At 39.6% G+C, this 17,086-nt stretch overlaps 2 protein-coding genes across 6 annotated transcripts in view; both read left to right on the plus strand.

Moving 5' to 3' along the window:
- On the plus strand, positions 1-17,016 carry LOC118990794 (E3 ubiquitin-protein ligase TRIM22-like). 3 transcript variants are annotated; one of them, XM_037051561.1, is made up of 8 exons: positions 1-91; positions 5,805-6,284; positions 7,107-7,202; positions 7,816-8,046; positions 12,069-12,091; positions 13,323-13,423; positions 13,692-13,718; positions 13,973-17,016. In XM_037051561.1, exons 2-8 carry the CDS (start codon positions 5,874-5,876, stop codon positions 14,566-14,568), a joined length of 1,485 nt encoding a protein of 494 aa, XP_036907456.1. In that variant the 5' UTR covers positions 1-91; positions 5,805-5,873; the 3' UTR covers positions 14,569-17,016. The 3 variants fall into 3 exon arrangements, with proteins under 3 accessions (XP_036907456.1, XP_036907455.1, XP_036907454.1); XM_037051560.1 differs by lacking the exon at positions 1-91 and adding an exon at positions 7,647-7,649 and having other exon boundaries at positions 5,822-6,284; positions 7,107-7,199; XM_037051559.1 differs by lacking the exon at positions 1-91 and having other exon boundaries at positions 5,823-6,284; positions 7,107-7,199; positions 7,813-8,046.
- The window catches only part of LOC118990795 (E3 ubiquitin-protein ligase TRIM22-like), a 16,153-nt gene continuing 12,698 nt past the window's right edge, over positions 13,632-17,086 (plus strand). For all 3 annotated transcript variants that reach the window (XM_037051562.1, XM_037051564.1, XM_037051563.1), the window contains exon 1: positions 13,632-13,635. The gene's annotated coding sequence lies outside the window, so the exon portion shown is untranslated. The remainder of the gene's footprint in view (positions 13,636-17,086) is intronic.

The raw sequence follows: 17,086 nt of genomic DNA on the forward strand, positions 1-17,086 counted from the left end.
GGCGCTCCTCTGTGGAGAGCTTGGTGAGTAAATGTTGAGCAGGCCTACAGCTGATGTCCATTGGCTCAGGACTGCTGTACTTCTCCTGAAGGTAAGTGAAGCAGTTTCTGAGGGCAAAGGGCAGGAGGCTTTGGGGGAACAGATTGAATGTGTTTGGTGACTTAAATTGTGGTTCTGAAGCTGCTCTGCCTGTGGCTGTCTCTGCTGAGGTGGCAGAAAAGAGGAACTTTGAATCTGGGGAAAGAGTGACCTTCAAAGAAAGGAGATTTAAAAGAACAAAGTCTTGTTTGTTTCTTTTTTAAAATATATTTCATTGATTATGCTATTACAGTTGTCCCATTTTCCCCTCTTCACTCCCCTCCACCCTGCATACCCTCTCCCACCCACATTCCCCCCCCCCCCTTTAGTTCATGTCCATGTGTTATACTTACAAGTTCTTTGGCTTCTACATTTCCCATACTATTCTTACCCTCCTCCTATCTTCTACCTACCATCTATGCTACTTATTCTCTGTACCTTCCTCCCCCTCTTTCTCCCACTCCCTGTTGCTAACTCTCCATGTGATCTCCATTTCTGTGGTTCTGTTCCTGTTCTAGTTGTTTGCTTAGTTTGTTTTTATTTTAGGTATGGTTGTTAATAATTGTGAGTTTGCTGTCATTTTACTGTACATGTTTTTTATCTTCTTTTTCTTAGATAAGCCCCTTTAACATTTCATATAATAAGGGCTCGGTGATGATGAACTCCTTGAACTTGACCTTATCCGAGAAGCACTTTATCTGCCCTTCCATTCTAAATGAAAGCTTTGCTGGATAGAGTAATATTGGATGTAGGTCTTTGGATTTCATGACTTGGAATACTTCTTTCCAGCCCCTTCTTGCTGTAAGGTCTCTTTTGAGAAATCAGCTGACTGATGGGAACTTTTTTGTAGGTGACTGTCTCCTTATCTCTTGCTGCTTCTAGAATTCTCTCCTTCATTTTAATCTTGGGTAATGTAATTATGATGTGCCTTGGTGTGTTCCTCCTTGGTTCCAACTTCTTTGGGACTCTCTGAGCTTCTTGGACTTCCTGGAAGTCTATTTCCTTTGCCAGATTGGGGAAGTTCTCCTTCATTATTTGCTCAAATAACTTTTTCACTTGTTGCTCTTCCTCTTCCCCTTCTGGTACCCCTAAAATTTGGATGTTGGAATGTTGAAAGATGTCTTGGAGGTTCCTAAGCCTCTCCTCATTTTTTTTTGAATTCTTATTTCTTCATTCTTTCCTGATTGGATGCTTCTTTCTTCCTTGTGGTCCACTCCATTGATTTGAGTCCCAGTTTCCTTCTCCTCACTACTGGTTCCCTGTACATTTTCCTTTATTTCACTTAGTGTAGCCTTCAGTTTTTTCATCTAATTTGTGACCAAATTCAACCAATTTTGTGCACATCCTGATTACTAGTGTTTTGAACTGTGCATCTGACAGCTTGGCTACCTCTTCATCGCTTAGGTATATTTTTTCTGGAGCTTAGATCTGTTCTTCCCTTTGGGCCATCTCTTTTTGTCTTGATGTACCTGTTACATAGTGAGGAGCAGAGCCTTAGGCCATCACTCAATGGGGCAACCCAGTTGCTGGGTTGTGATGCTGTATGTGGGACAGGGATCTGAGAGGGAACAATGGCACTTGCTCTTCTCTCTACCGGATTTGAGTCACTTCCCTCACTACCCCTCAAGCAAATTGGGCCCTTCTGGTGCTGATTCCCATGTGGGTGGGTTTGTGTATGTTCTAAGACCCTGTGGGTCTCTCCAACAAACTCTCCTGTGAGGCTGGGAATCTCTCCTGGCACCTCAACCCCCCACAGGTGTTTTCAGTCAGAGGTTTGAGGCTTTATTTCCCACATCTGGGTGGATATTGGAAAAGGGATTTTAGAGACCCTGCCAGGGATAGGACCCTCTTGAAGTCGATCCTTTATTCTTTTGTTAAATTATCATTTTCTGCAAAAATTTATTCTTAAACTACAATGTGTTTCAAGACAATTTATTCTAGCTATAATTGGCAGCAGATGTTATGACAAAATATCCAGATGTTAAACAGGAATGAAATGACAGATCACCATTTCTCCAGGCACAGGAAACAGCTCACTTCTGGTCAGATTTCTTTATGTCACCTGTGTCTTGGGGGGCTCTTCCCCATGGCCTTGGCTTTCAGCAACTAAAGTTTCTTCTACTCCCCTTTTTGTTTCTGTTTGAATGCCTTCTTTTCATCTATCTTCGTGGCCTGCATCCGGAGCTGCTTCAGGCTCTTTTTCTTCCCATCTTTAGACCAGACAGAACACCTGATGCCTCTTCCCTAGACTGTGATACTTTTACTTTTGTCTTGGTAACTTGTGGGAATCTGTGCACATCCTTCCTGATAAATGGTCAGCCCTTTGGCAAGCCTCCCTGATCAGGTTGCTGCATATCTCTTTGGCTCCCACCTGGTCACTGGTTTTACTTGAAATAATTTTTGAAATCCAGGTAAAAGACTGAGTTGGATGGGACCTAATTTGAAGAGAGTACTGCAGGATTTTCTGATGAACTGAGTGAGAGAAAGGGGTGAGACTAGGGGTTGCTTTCTGGAGATGGCCTCTCTTACCAAATGACTTATTCGAAACAAAATGATCTGAGAGCTGGAGCTCTTGCAGGGATGCTCATTAAATTGGTGCAGATTAACTCTGGACTTGAAGAAGGTGGGGGAGAAGAAAAAACAATGAGTACAAAAGAATAGGCAGGAGTTGCGGTGCTCCTGAGGTTTCCAGGTCTCTGGGTGCCAACAACAGGCTCCCCTTTTCACAAGTAGTCTGTGAATCGGTGCAGGAGAGGTTTCAAGGATGTTGGCTAAACCCCTCATAGGACTTTTTCAGCATTGTGAAGACACTTTCATTTTTCTTGTCTGAACTGCACAGATACAGAAAGCCCCTGTGCAGACTGTTAGGATATAGTGAGATAAGAAAGCTGACACTCTAGTTGGCCCTTACCTTACTCTGTGCAAACTCACATAGTACCATCTCCAAAAGCAAGAATGTATTTTGTCTCTGTCTCTATGCCTTAAGCCAAATGGTTTCAATGCTTCTTCGATGATAGAACACAAGAAATGAATATAAGAAAAATAAGCATGCATTAGTTTTCTAGGGCTGCCATACAAAATGTACTACAAGTTAGGAGGCTTACCCGAAATTTCCTCTCACAGTTCTGGAGGCTAGAAATGAAACATCAGTGATGCTGCTGGCAGGGCTGGTTCCTCTCAGAGCTGTGAGGGAAGCAGCAGTCCCAGGCCTCTCTGCTGGCTGCACTCCTCATAGTTGGCTTGCACTCATGGCATTCCTTCTTGTCTAGTGAATCACCCTGATGTCTGCTTTTGTTTTCACAGGGCATTCTCTACCCACATGCGTTTATCTGTACACAGATTTGCCCTGTTTATAAGGACACAGTCATGTTGGATTAACACATATCCTAATGATGTCATTTTAACCTGATCACCTGCAAAGACACAATTTCCAAACAAAGTTACACTCCAGCATTCTGGGGGTTAGAATTCAGTATCTTTTCAAAGGACACAATTCAACTCATAATAGCACTTAATGTGCTTGGAACAGGACACAGTTTATTTCTCCAGGACATGGCATCCTTACATATTGAGTCTTCCCTTTCCTGACTGACAGATGCCTCATTGGAATTTATGTTCCTCAGGTCTCTGTTGTATGTGTGATTCTGAGTATGTGAACACATCTGTCACTCCCTAAAACACACACACATTTATGTGCCTATTAACGTGTTGTCTTATGTCCCAACCAAGTTATAGGCCCCAAGTCTACAAATACAGAACTTGTCAGAACTACACAGATGGTCTTGTTCTCTCTGTTTGTACCCTGCCCCCCCCCCCCAGCACTGGTGTCAACCTAGTTATTGCAAACTCTACCTCTTTGATCTGTGCAGTAGTGGAGAGAACACTGAATGGCACTGTTGAGGATGGTATGTTTTTCAACACCTCTACCCTTTTTAAAAGAATGACCTTGAACTCTGTAGGTCATTTATTTACACACTCAAAAATATTCTTTTTTATTTTTCAATTCATATTTTATTATTTTGTTTTAATTTATTTTCAATTATAGTTGACTTTCAATATAATTCTATATTAGTTTCAAATTTATAGCATAGTCTTTAGACAATCAATAGTTTACACAGTGATTGCTTCCCTACTGATATTTCAAGTACCCACCTAGCACCATACAGAGTTATTACCATATTATGGACTATATTTCTTATGTCCTACTTTTATATTCTCCTACTGATTTTGTGACTATTTTGTGTAATCCTTAATTCAAGAAAGCAGTAGTCATGTATCAAAAATTTCATATAAGAAGTAAATAGGTCAAGGTAATTTCTAAATTACAACTGCTTATAAAACTTTTAGTAATAAAATGACCTCTCTATTGTGGTTTTTGCTGTTCCTCCAGGTTTCTCTGTGGAACGAATTTGAGGGCATGGGGATGCTCTGTGGGGGACAGGTGTCTTAGCAAGGAAACAATTCTCAGGTATTGGAGACCTGCTGATGGTGGTATAAAACTGAAGAGCTGATTTAAAAGTTCTAATCATCCATGGAGAGATGGGGAGCTTCTAGTTTTCTATATTCGTCAAACATTGTGTTCCTGCGTAATGCACTCTTCTAGGTATGGAGGACACATCAGTGGACAGAATGGTGCTCAATCTATGCATGAATTTGTTTTTAGGAAGAAAAAGTGAACAGTTAAAGAAAGATGTTATATATTTTATAGTAGAACAAGAAAAATACAGCAAGTGATGGTTTTGCCAGTGTTGCTGTAGATACACTGGCGCAGGCCCTTCTGATAAGAGACCACGTGGGACAGAGACTGAATAAAATGTGAGAAGAAGGCATGTGGACATCAGGGAGAAGATCACACCATGCAGAGACAATAAGTGCAAAATCTCAGAGACAGCAGTGGGTTTTCCAATTTTAATATTGAGATTATGTTTTTTTTCCATGGGAAAGAAAGACAGGAGAGATGAATTTCAATGACAGATGCAAAATAGAACAATTCTGACTCAAAAGACCATATGATCCATTGTTGCCAATTTATCAGTAAAAGTAAATTTGTATAAACACAAGGGAGATTAATGGTAGCCTGAGGTTTGGGGTCAGAATGGGGCCACAGAATGGGCCCAGAATGGGGCCTGAATGCTAATGGCATTAGCTTTGTTTTCAAAAAATAAATATGTTGTAAGGAATTTGGTGATAGTTATACCATTCCATAAATTTACTAGAAATTATTATACTCTTAAAACAATACATATGATATAAATATAGCTCCATGAGATTGTTAAAATAAAGTAAATTATGCCAATGAACAGGTAGGATCAATCCACACAGAGAGAAGAGCAAGTATAAAAACCTCGCAGGCTGCAGTCAGGTTAGTGTATTTAACATGTTGGATGTGTTTGTGGGAGGGGAAAACTAGATAAGACTCATGATGGGGAGGCACAAAGCTCTTGGAAGGAAGGGCCTCAATTTGTCCCTCTATCCAATAGAAACAGAGAAAATAGCAATCCATCATTGCCTCAAACAGATGGAATTTGCCATGTGACATGAACCAAGAGTAAAATGTTTGAAAGTATTACAAAGTGCCCTTTTCATCATGTCAATGACCTACCCTTTCTCTCTCTCTCTTTTCCTTTCCTAACAGAATATTAATGTTTTGTCCTGTTGTAAATCTCTGCACATCAGTGTTCCTTCTCTTTCTGCTGTTCTTATCCTGCCCTCTTTGGTATTACCAGCCCCGCAGGAGTTTGTGAGCAAGAAGAGCCTCTGGAGTCAGGACAGAAAGAAGCCAGGGGAGGTTGACCATGGATTTTTCATCACAAGAGAGCACGGATGCGGTGACCTGCCCCATCTGCCAGGAGCTCCTGAAAGAACCCATGAGCTTGGACTGTGGCCACAACTTCTGCCAAGACTGTATCACTGCAGAGAGTGAATCAGGGAACCTCCTAGAATTGGAATGCCGCTGTCCTGTTTGCCAGAAAAGATACCAGCCTTGGAACATTGGGTTTAATTGGCAGCTGGCAGAGAGAGTGAAGAAATTAAGGGAGGTCAACATGAGTTCACAGCAGCCGAGAAGGAGAGATCTCTGTGAGCATCTTGGGGAAAATGACCAAATCTCCTATAAAGAGGAGGAGGAGGCTTTTAGCAGGCTTTGTGTTCAGGACCAGGAAGGTTACCAATTGTCCCCTAAGGAAGAGGTGGTCAAAGAATGTCAGGTAAGACCTGAGGTGGAAAAACACTGAACAGAATGGCACCTGAAATGAAATCTTCACTTTTTAATCCTATTCATTCCCCTTGTCATCATAGAACTAGCCCTGCATTCTCTTTTCATAGCCTTGGCATAGCTTCTGAGGCTTGAAGAACATTTCTGTGCATTCTTTCATTTCCCTCAAGAATAAATGTAGACTACACGATCTTAGCAAAGAAAAGTTGTATGACTGAGAGTTGCTTCCCACAATAAGTTCTTTTATTTTAATTTTTTTAGAGATTTTATTTATTTATTTTTCTTTAGAGGGGAAGTAGAGAGGGGGAGAAACATCAATGTATGGTTGCCTTTCCTGTGTCCCCTGTTGGGAGTTGGCCTGTAGGGAACCGGCCCGCAACCCAGGCATGTACCCTGACTGGGAATTGAACCGCGATCCTCTGGTTCTCAGGCCTGTGCTCAATCCACTGAGCTATACCAGCGAGGCCACAATAAGTTCTGATTGCCCCCTGTGAGCAGGCAGGATTTTTAGGAACATTTGCTTAGAGAAGAGAAAAGGGTCCATGAATGGGAAGGAATTTACTTGCTGCAGGATCAGGTCTTCCTCCAGGAAAAGAGATACAAGATACTCTTGATAGAGGGGTGGTAACTCGCATCACCCAGGGAGAAAGTACATTCACCTGCTCAGATTTCTGTCTACATTCTCAGTTCCTATTACCAGTTCTATTTCTGAAACTTTAGTCCATTTGAGATAAACTTGGTTTCTTCTCTATTTAGCCTCAATACAGGCTCTTGGAAAGCTCATCGCTTGACTTTGGTGATTTTATTCTCACAGGAAATGATCCAGGAAGCTCTGAAGAAGCTGACGCCAGAGCAGCAGGAAGCCGAGCAATTGGAAGCTGACATCAATGAAGAGAGAGCTACCTGGGTGGTAGGAAATCATTATTCGTGAGGGAGTTCTGAGACAGGAAAGTAGACAGCACCTTGGTCTAATCAGAAGGAAGCCCCTTCCTCTTTGGTACCTCACAACTAATGAGTCCAGAAGACATTTGATTACTCCTCACTCAATTCCTTCCCTATTAAGTGTTGGGGGCTATTAAGAGTAGACATGTCATAAGTGAAAGCAACCATTTTGGAGAAAAACACCTAGAGGGAAGCAATGTAAAAATTATTCATGAATCCCATGACCCACCTCCATCATCAAGTTGGAGGCTCTGTTACTTCCAGAGAACTCATTAAGTGAGGTCCCGGATTCCCTGTTTTGCAGGTATGGGTGGAGGAGTTTCATATACAATAGGGGATGATCATCCAGGACAGGTGTCTACAGTCCAAGCCCCAACCAGGTAGCACATTGTGTCCCCTGGTGGGCCTTGAGAAAGTAGACTTGAATGAATTGCTCTAGGTGGAGCTCAAGGGAAAATAGTAGAACAAATGATTTCCCCAGAAATTGCTGTTTTCCTTTTACCTCCTAAGTGCCTGAAGAAAATATTTCTTGTCTTGGCTCATGAAAAACTGACTGCCTCCTTCTCTTCTCATCCCCAAAGAATCGTATGCAAACTGAGAGAGAGAGGATTCTGCAAGGGTTTGAGGAAATGAGAGACATCCTGGACAAAGAGGAGCAGAGGGAGCTGCAAAAGCTGGAGGAAGATGAAATGAATGTGCTGGATGACCTAACAGCAGCTATAGAGCAGGTGGTCCAGCAGAAGCAGTACCTGAGTCAGCTAGTCTCAGATCTCCAGTGTCACGTGTCTGAATTGTCTATAGACATGCTGCAGGTAAGATTTGGGATGGAGCTCCCACATATGAGATTTGAGGGAAACACAGAGATGAAGTTTCTTTCCCTTCCAGGTCCCTGCACCTTGTTTCTCATTAAAAGGTTTCATTGACCCCTCAGTGCCCCCTCTCTGTCATTCGTTTCAAATGTCACCTGGAAATTCACTATACAAATGGCAAGAGAAAGTCTATTATCATTTATGAAAGGCTGTGCAAAAATTTGAGAGGAGTCTTTGTAGGTTCTCATAATCTGTGTTCTAGCATTTGTAAGTCATTTCTTCACTGAGCTTAGTCAAACAACACACATCTTTATGTTTGATTTTGTTGTTGTGTTAAGGAGTGGCAGATATAATGATAGATTAGTACCTGGGTGAAGGGTGAGCACATATGAATATAGTTGTGTGTGTGTGTGTCTGTGTGCGTTTTTCCTGGATAGGGAAAGATTGGGAAAACCTATAGAGGCTTGATAAAGGAATTCTACTTAATAAGAACATTTAATTTTTTTAATGAAATTGACTGCATGACTGTGATCTTAAACTGTGAAGTATATAGAGACTTTCAGGAAATTTCAGATTTTCTGTTTGACTTCTTGCTATTCTCCTTCACTAGCTGAACATGAATTTCTTAACTTTGGTTCCAATATGGGTCTAATCAATTTCTCTCTGCTAAATCTTTACTTGTGCCTTAAAAAACACATCTGTTAAGGTATAAATTACATATAAAACTTGCCCATTGTAATTATGCAATCAAATATATTGTATTTGGAAATATATTGAGATTTTTTTGTTTATTTATATATTTTCTATTACAGTTGTCCCAATTTTCCTCCTTTGCTGAGCCCACTCTGTTCCAGCCTCCTGCTCCCATAGTCAATCCCCACACTATTGTCCATGCATGTTCTTTGACTAGTCCCTTCCTTTTTTTTTCACCATTATCCCTCTTCCCACTCTCCTCTGGCTACTGTCAGTCTGTTCCATGGTTCTGTATCTCCGATGCTATTTTGCTTGTTAGTTTATTTTGTTCTTTAGATTTCTCTTGTAAGTGAGCTCATATGGTATTTTGTCTTTTACCAACTGGGTTATTTTGTTTAGCATAATATTCTCCAGTTCTGTCCAAGATGTTGAACCACAAACAACATCAATATCTGTTGAAAGTACTCTCCCTTCCCCACTGAATTACTTTGGTACTTTTGCCAAAAATCAATTTGTTTTGAATATAAGGATATATCTCTGGACCCTCACTCTCTTACATAAATGTCTATATTTATTTTTGCACTAACACTCCAAGCTTTCAATTATTGTGGCTTCATAAAAATTTTGAAATAGGGTAGGGTAATCCTATTCAAGTCTATAATAAAACAATTCTACGCTAAGTCAGTTTTCTCTGGAGACCATTTAAACACCTCTGCAACAGGGACTGTTTGGAGAATTTTACTGTCATCTAATAGGTAGAGACCAGAAATGCTGCTAATTCAACTGCAAAGCACAAGGCAGGGGTCATTGCCAAGAATTATCAGGGCACAATATCAGTAGTGTCAAAGCTGAGAAACACTGCCCTAGGTCCATCAAATTTTCTATGAGAATTTTTGTATTAATTTTTATTAAAACCCGTGTGGGATTTTTATATGGTGAGGAGAGGGCAGTCACCAAAGGGATGGGCTGTATAGGACAGTTATGTATCCAACCTCATTCAATTTTTTTAATAACAATCTCTTGATTACCCTTTGAGGAACCATCTCTAACCTCAGTCCATGTAGTTGATTAGGACTGAGAAAATCTGTAGCTTTAGGGATTTATATGTCTCTCAATTCTAGGTAAATCAGTATATTCAATTCCTATAGGTTTACCAATGTTGCAGTAATTATTTTAAGATACATACTTAACCCAATTCAGTGCAATAATCTGTATGCCTTAGAATTTGGGGGTTTTGTCTAGAAAGAGAAATTTTCTTTTCTGTTAGGTAATATATCATGAATTATCATTTAAACCAGGATATTCATCTTGACACCACAAAGATTATGAAAAGAAAGTCCATATAGCAGGTAGAAAATAGGATTTTGAGAAGAAAAAACAGATCCTGATGACAAGATTTTTCCTAGAAATTTAGGTATTACAAGTGTTATACTTCCTGGGGTTCTCTGTCTTTTTGAATTTATATTTAGGCCAGTTTTAGCTGGGTTTTTGGTCATATACAATAACAACAAAAAAACCTAATATAGCGAGTACATTTTTTAATCATTTTCAAGTACAGTTGTCTTCATTTGCACCCCATCATTCCCCCCCACCCCACCCATCCCCTCTGCCCACCCTAGAACCTACCCCCTTTGGCGTTGTCCATATGTCCTTTATACGTGTTCCTTGATGGCCCTTCCCCTATTATCCCTCTCCCCACTCCTCTCTGGTTACTGTCAGTTTGTTCTTTATTTTAGTGTCTCCAGTTGTATTTTCCTTGCTTGGTTTGTTTTGTTGATTAGGTTCTACTTATAGGTGAGATCATATGGTATTTCTCTTTCACCACCTGGCTTATTTCACTTAGCAAAATGCTTTCTAGTTCCATCCATGCTGTCATGAAGGGCAGGAATTTCTTCTTTCTTTCTGCTGTGTAGTATTCCATTGCGTAAATGTACCACGTTTTTTTGATCCACTCATTTGCTGATGGGCACTTAGGTTGCTTCCAGTACTTGGCTATTATAACTTGTGCTGCTATGAATATTGGGGTACATAGGTTATTTTGAATTGATATTTCAGGATTCTTAGGGTACAATCCCAGCAGTGGGATCATTGTATCAAAAGGCAGTTCCATGTTCAGTTTTTTGAGAAAATTCCACACTGTTTTCCACAGTGGCTGCACCAGTCTTCATTCCTACCAACAGTGCACTAGGGTTCCCTTTCCTCCACAACCTCCCCAGCATTTGTTTGTTGATTTGTTTATGATGGACATTCTCACTGGTGTGAATTGGTATCTCATTATGATTGCATCTCAAAATTTTTTGAGGATGTACAGCCAAGCCTTTGTTGGTATAAAGTATTTAGTATAAAGAGGGAGGAACCAAAGATATTGGTATATTTCCATCAAGAAAATAAGGCCAATAATGTTCAAATGGGGAAAAGAAGATGGCTAAAAGAAGCTGACCATATGGACAGAACTGACTTAATATGGTATTAAAATTTATGGTAAGATATACTTTTGAAGTCAGTGATGAAGAGGATATTGATCTGGACAATGGAGTGCAAAAGGTTGGAAAACAGTCAATAACATTTTAGACTTTCTCTGCTACTGTTTTCTGTGGCCTGTTTTATATGTACAACTTGACAAGATTCCCTTTGGGTAGCATGCAGGAGGCACATAGGGTGAGTGGAGGGAGGCCAGTGGACCATTTGTTTGAGGTGCTAGTTTGTTTGTTCCTGCAGTAGAAGAAAACATACTTCCTGAGGATGGTAATTATTAATTATTCATTTTTATTCCCAGAACTTAGAATGATGTCTGACAAATAGAAGATTTTACCTATATTTGTCTCTATAATAACTAAAAGTATAATGAATAAAGGGATCTTCTCATAAAGATGTATTAAAAAACTGTAGGCTGGCTCTCTTCCTTTTCATTATATTATGTCTCCAGACCCTTGAAGCATCTTTATAATATCCTCACATGAGTCCTTGGAATGCTGGGTCCGGGTCTAATCTCTATAGTTTGTTCTTATTTATTTATTCTGACCATCTTTTTATTCACACCATAGCCAGGGGTGCTATGGGTGTGAGGAGGAAGGTGAGTAAAACTTTGTAAGGTAGAAGGGCTAATTGCTCCTTCGAAATTTGCCAGACAAGATAAGGAATGTTTAGTTAAATTTGAATTTCAGATAAATGGCACATCATTTTTTAGCAGAAGAGTATCCTAAATATTGCAGAGGTAATGATTGTACTATGACATATTTGGAATATGTCCACAATTAAATTTGAACTAGACAAGTTAATCTTGTAAATGCACAAAAGTTACACTTGACTTATGTATTCTCTCTTCTCCCCAGGATGCGATTAACATCCTAACAAGGTATGTGTGTGGGACCAGGCACGGCCCTTTTTTTGTGTGATGACAGAATTATAGCTGCAAGAGTAATCTTGAATCAATCATAATTTTAAAAAATCAGATATTTTTTAAAAGTCACGATAAAAATTGGGTATTACATAGTTTCAAATTGTTGATTACAGGTGAAACTATTTAAGGGTAGGGATGTGTGTGGCGGGAGGTCACAGAGTTTGGGTGAATAGAAGCATTAGAAGTAAGGGGTTGCAGCATCAGAACTCAACAACTTCGCTCATTTTAGTGAGACCTCAGTCTCTGTCTTAGTATTTGTTTCTATACTTCATAGGTGCCTGTCTTCTCACAAGGGGGATCTTGTCTTCTTTATCTGCCAGGCCCCCAGATTTTCTGCAGGAGAGATTTGCAAAGCCTTTCTAGGTGATATTCTTTGGGTTGTAATAGATAAATAAATAAACAACTCAAGTCTGGAGGAATGGTGACTTTAGTCCTAATGCCAATAATTAACTGCTTTTTGCTTAAACACTTTAGATTTTTATAGGGAAAAATGGTTTTCTTTGTTTAAATTTGCCTCTCTACTTGGTAAGTCTCAAGCACATGAGATTGAGATCACTATTAATTGGATTTCATAGGTTCTCATTTCCCAAATATATGTAATATTTTCCCAGAGAACATGACCTCATATGTTAGTTTCTGCATCTATACAGAGATAACAGGTTTAGGAGACTGTCAGCCTTCAGATGCAGGAGCCCCACGCTTGATAACTGAAAACTCTCAGTAGCCAAGTTCTAGAGCCTCTCTGCTAACCATCTGCCAGGGAACCCATATTTCTGGCCTCTTTCTAGAGGCACCAATGACATAGCAGTGGCTTCTCCTTATATCAAATATTTTTTTTTAAAAAAACACCAAAGAACTTTTGAAGGTTCCATTATTTCATCTAATACCATATTGTTTTTAAGAGGCAGAGACTAAGGAGTTAATTCTTCCATTTTAGAAGGAAGAACACAGTCTCCATGAGAAGAAATCTTTCCCAAGCTCACTCAGAGGATAAATGGAAAGGTAGACATGAAGACATTTCTTCTGGCTGTGATGTCAGGGTCCTCACTCCTCTCTCTCTCAGGTTTTTCAGAGAAATGGAGTCAAGTGAGGAGGCACCAATGAAGGGGAGGGTGATGGAGACATTGGTCTCGGAGAGAGAGACACGAAGTCAAAAGTATGGGCAATCAATTCTTTTCTTCTCTAGGAGCAAGATCTGGACCTTGAAGAAGCCAAAAATTATTCCCAAGAAACTGAAGAGTGCATTCCGAGTTCCAGATCTCCATGGAATGTTGCAAAATTGTAAAGGTGAGGAGAGCTGGGGAATGGGTATGGGTGTGAGATTCTCATAGCATAAGAGCAAAATTGGGGAGTGGATGTTATTTCCATATGAGATAAAAAAAGTAGTCCTGACAAGAAGAGACAAATACCCTGAGCTGAAAAAGGGCCAGGTGTCCTTCCCTCCAAATGACAGCCTCAAAGGAAGCTCCTTTTCTCTTCCCACTCAAGAGAAAAGATAGGTACTGTGTTTCTGCCTTTGCTTCTAATAGCATCACTGAAACTTTTGTCATTTCAGAGCTGACAGAAGTTCAAAGCTACTGGGGTAAGAAGCCACAACTTCTTCAAATCGCCATGTTCTGACCTCTGTTCAGTTCTGGTACTATTATTAAGTGCCATAATATTAGTTTACACATATTTATCCAAAATATGTATACCTGAAACAGTCCTAAAGTGACCTATCCATCACTGACCCATTGACTCATTTTCCTCCCAGTCAATTCCCAATATTCTTCCCCACAGTGTCACAAGACACCCCTGCCCAATGTAATTCACCTGACTGTATTATTTTCCCTACAGTGGACTTGATGCTGAATCCACTCAACAATCTTTCAAATGTTGCTGTTTCTTCGGATCAGAGACAAGTGACATTTGGGCAATATTCTATATTTAGCAATATATATCCATGCAATTTTTCTGCTTTTGATGTCTTGGGCAGCCGAAATTTCTTCTCAGGGAAATATTATTGGGAAGTTGATGTGTCTGGGAAGATTGCCTGGATCCTGGGAGTATACAGTGCACCAAGTAACTTCAACAGAAAAAAAAGCTCTGGGTTTGTTTTTAACCCAAATGTAAATTATTCAAATGCTTACTCCAAATTCAGACCTGAAAATGGCTACTGGGTTATAGGCTTACAGAATGAATCTGAGTACAGTGCCTTTGAGGACTCTCCCACCTCAGATCCCAAGGTCCTGACCTTTTACATGGCTGTTCCTCCCTGTAGAGTTGGGGTTTTCCTAGATTTTGAAGGAGGTGCTGTCTCATTTTTTAATATCACAAACCAAGGGTCACTCATCTACAAGTTCTCTAACTGTCACTTTTCTCAGACTGCTTATCCATATTTCAATCCTTGGAACTGCCCAGTTCCCATGACCCTGTGCCCACCTGGCTTCTGAGCCCTCTCCTGCCCTCACCCACTTCTGTGAGGCAACTTGTCCTGGACTCACCTCCTGCCCCTGAGCTCACTGCTCCATCCACGCCATCTCTTCCTTGCTGTCTCTCTTCTTCAGGACGTTTAGTCATTTGGGGGATTTGCATTGTTTCTGATGTAAGTTAGATGGGAAGCTCATTTATTTTTTACCACTCTCTGTATTCTCAGTGAGAGACATCTAATCCCTCCTAAAGACAGAGTAGTATTGGTATAACATCTCTGCCCCCCCCATTTCTCCATATTTTTCTTTATCACTCATCTGAAGAGACATGGATCACCTGTGTCCACCAACCATGATCTCAGGACAACACCCAGGCACCCCACCCACCCCCACCAACTGAGGAGTGTCTGAGTGTGTCTGTGTGTTGCCCAGCATACAGCAGTAGGCTGTTCAGAGGGCTGAGAAAAAAACAAAACAAAAGTAATATATGTATTCAGAATGAAAATCTTATGTTCAAAATTTCTTAGCTCAAATCCTGTCTCTTCTCATAAATGGTGTGTAGCCATCAATAAATTGTTGTTTCTTCTCATAAAATACAAATTGTAATTTAAACTGCACCTAACCCTGAAGATTGTTGTGTAAAACTAACCTCCCCTGAATGTAAAGCTCCTATTTACATCTCCAGCACAATTACAGTAAATATTTGCTCTCCTGTCACTGAGAAGCATAAGCTGAGGTGACCTGTGCAACAGGTCTGTGCCCTTCAGAGGAGCAGTGAGTGCTTCTGCTGCAGCCTCATTTGTCAGGTTCCTGGTTCTGCTGTTGAGACCAGTCCAGTCCCAGTCTTCAGTCAGAGACCTTTTTACACCCAGACTGGGACTGTGTTAAGTCTCTTTCTTGGAAATGGGTCTGAAAAATGCAAAAGTATGAGTTTCCAAGACCTTTCTAGTGAAGGAAGCCATGTCTAGGACAGCTGTTCTTTTAGGGTCAGCCTTTTGGTTTTCAGGACTTTTTCTTGCTGTGAAACATCTGAGTATAACACCCTATAGACCATCCCATGCACTTTTCTCTTCCTTACTTCTAAAATCAGTTTCAAATTATGTTGAGGAATAGATTTGCCCAGGATAGGAAAGGAGCAAACTTTTCTTACGAAAGCACACATTATAAATGAGGACTGGCTACTGCACAGAACCCACATCAACATGTACAGGGGTGATTACGTATTGCAGTGGGATAAAAAAGACGGTACTTGTCTGGGAAAAATATGTCCACGCAAATTTAACCTTGAACACACATACATACACAACACATGGAGATATATTATTGTATCTATGTATAAATATATAGGGAGTACCTTAATCTCAGTTAATTTTTTAAATATCATAAAAGAAATAATTATTTATCAGGGAGTTGAAACATTTACAAACTTATGAGGTATGTTTGAATGTTCTATAATTAATGAGTGGAGGAGCCAAGGTTGGAACCTGGTCTGTGTTTCTCCAGCACAGAGTTTCTGCTGTTCACTCCCCGGGAAAGGTAAGAACCAAATCTCCTAGGATGTGAGGTAGACAGGAAATTCCAGGAGATGCTGATTTTTACAAGGAGCCTGGAGAATCATGAGACAATCTTAGGGGCCAAGAGATATTGATTGTCGTGCTCAATCCAGGTAGCCATTAATGAAGCAGGAGCTCATGATAATGTTTAAAATTACATCAAATAGTTAATGACCAAAATGCTTGTGCACATGACACATTGTAGAGAGTGAACATTGTGCACAGTTGAACCTTGACTTTAAAATCAGATAGCATTTTGTAATCATACTGATATTGCTACTTACTGGTCTATATTTAAGTAAGTTGGATTTAGCTTCTCATAAGAAATAAAAATAGTAAGAATAACATAAGAATATTGAGAGAGTGAAAAAATAGAGCTTTTGCTTTAACTTTCTCGATTCCTATCACATAAGCAGTGGTCCAGATTGTTGTCAATTGATTTTCTCTGTGATTTGAAATAATGAATGTTAAAAATGAGTATGAATCTACCTGAAATTTAATATCTTTGTTATAATTTGAAATAGAATACGGGTTAATGAAGTACATCATTTTAATCTTATCTTTCTGAATAAAAATATTTTTGGTCTTTTAATTTTGAAATATAGTTTATCTTACACGTTTCTAGTGTACAATTCTAGGTTGTAATTGCTTTTCTCTAAACATTCTCTTTGAATTTATTATTTAATATTTGCTATCAATCACATTGTCTTCTTTATTGTACTAAAAATTATCTAATATGAGATCTAACTGCTTACATTTTAAGGCATTACAATTCAATAGGTTTAAAGTTTCAGTTATGCAAGATGAGGAAGTTCTACAAATCTGCTGCATAATATTTTGCCTATAGTTACTTATATTTATTGTGCATTTAGTGATTATTTTTTATTTTAAAATAAAGTTTTATGTTTTGTTGTTGCTACCTACTCTTACTTGAAGTACTGAAATAAATTTTAAAGTATATTGTATTGATTATGCTATCACAGTTGTCC

The sequence above is a fragment of the Sturnira hondurensis genome, unplaced genomic scaffold, assembly GCF_014824575.4.
Source record: "Sturnira hondurensis isolate 20B ecotype Veracruz unplaced genomic scaffold, ASM1482457v3 Scaffold0007378, whole genome shotgun sequence".
In the NCBI taxonomy this organism is placed as follows: Eukaryota; Metazoa; Chordata; class Mammalia; order Chiroptera; family Phyllostomidae; genus Sturnira; species Sturnira hondurensis.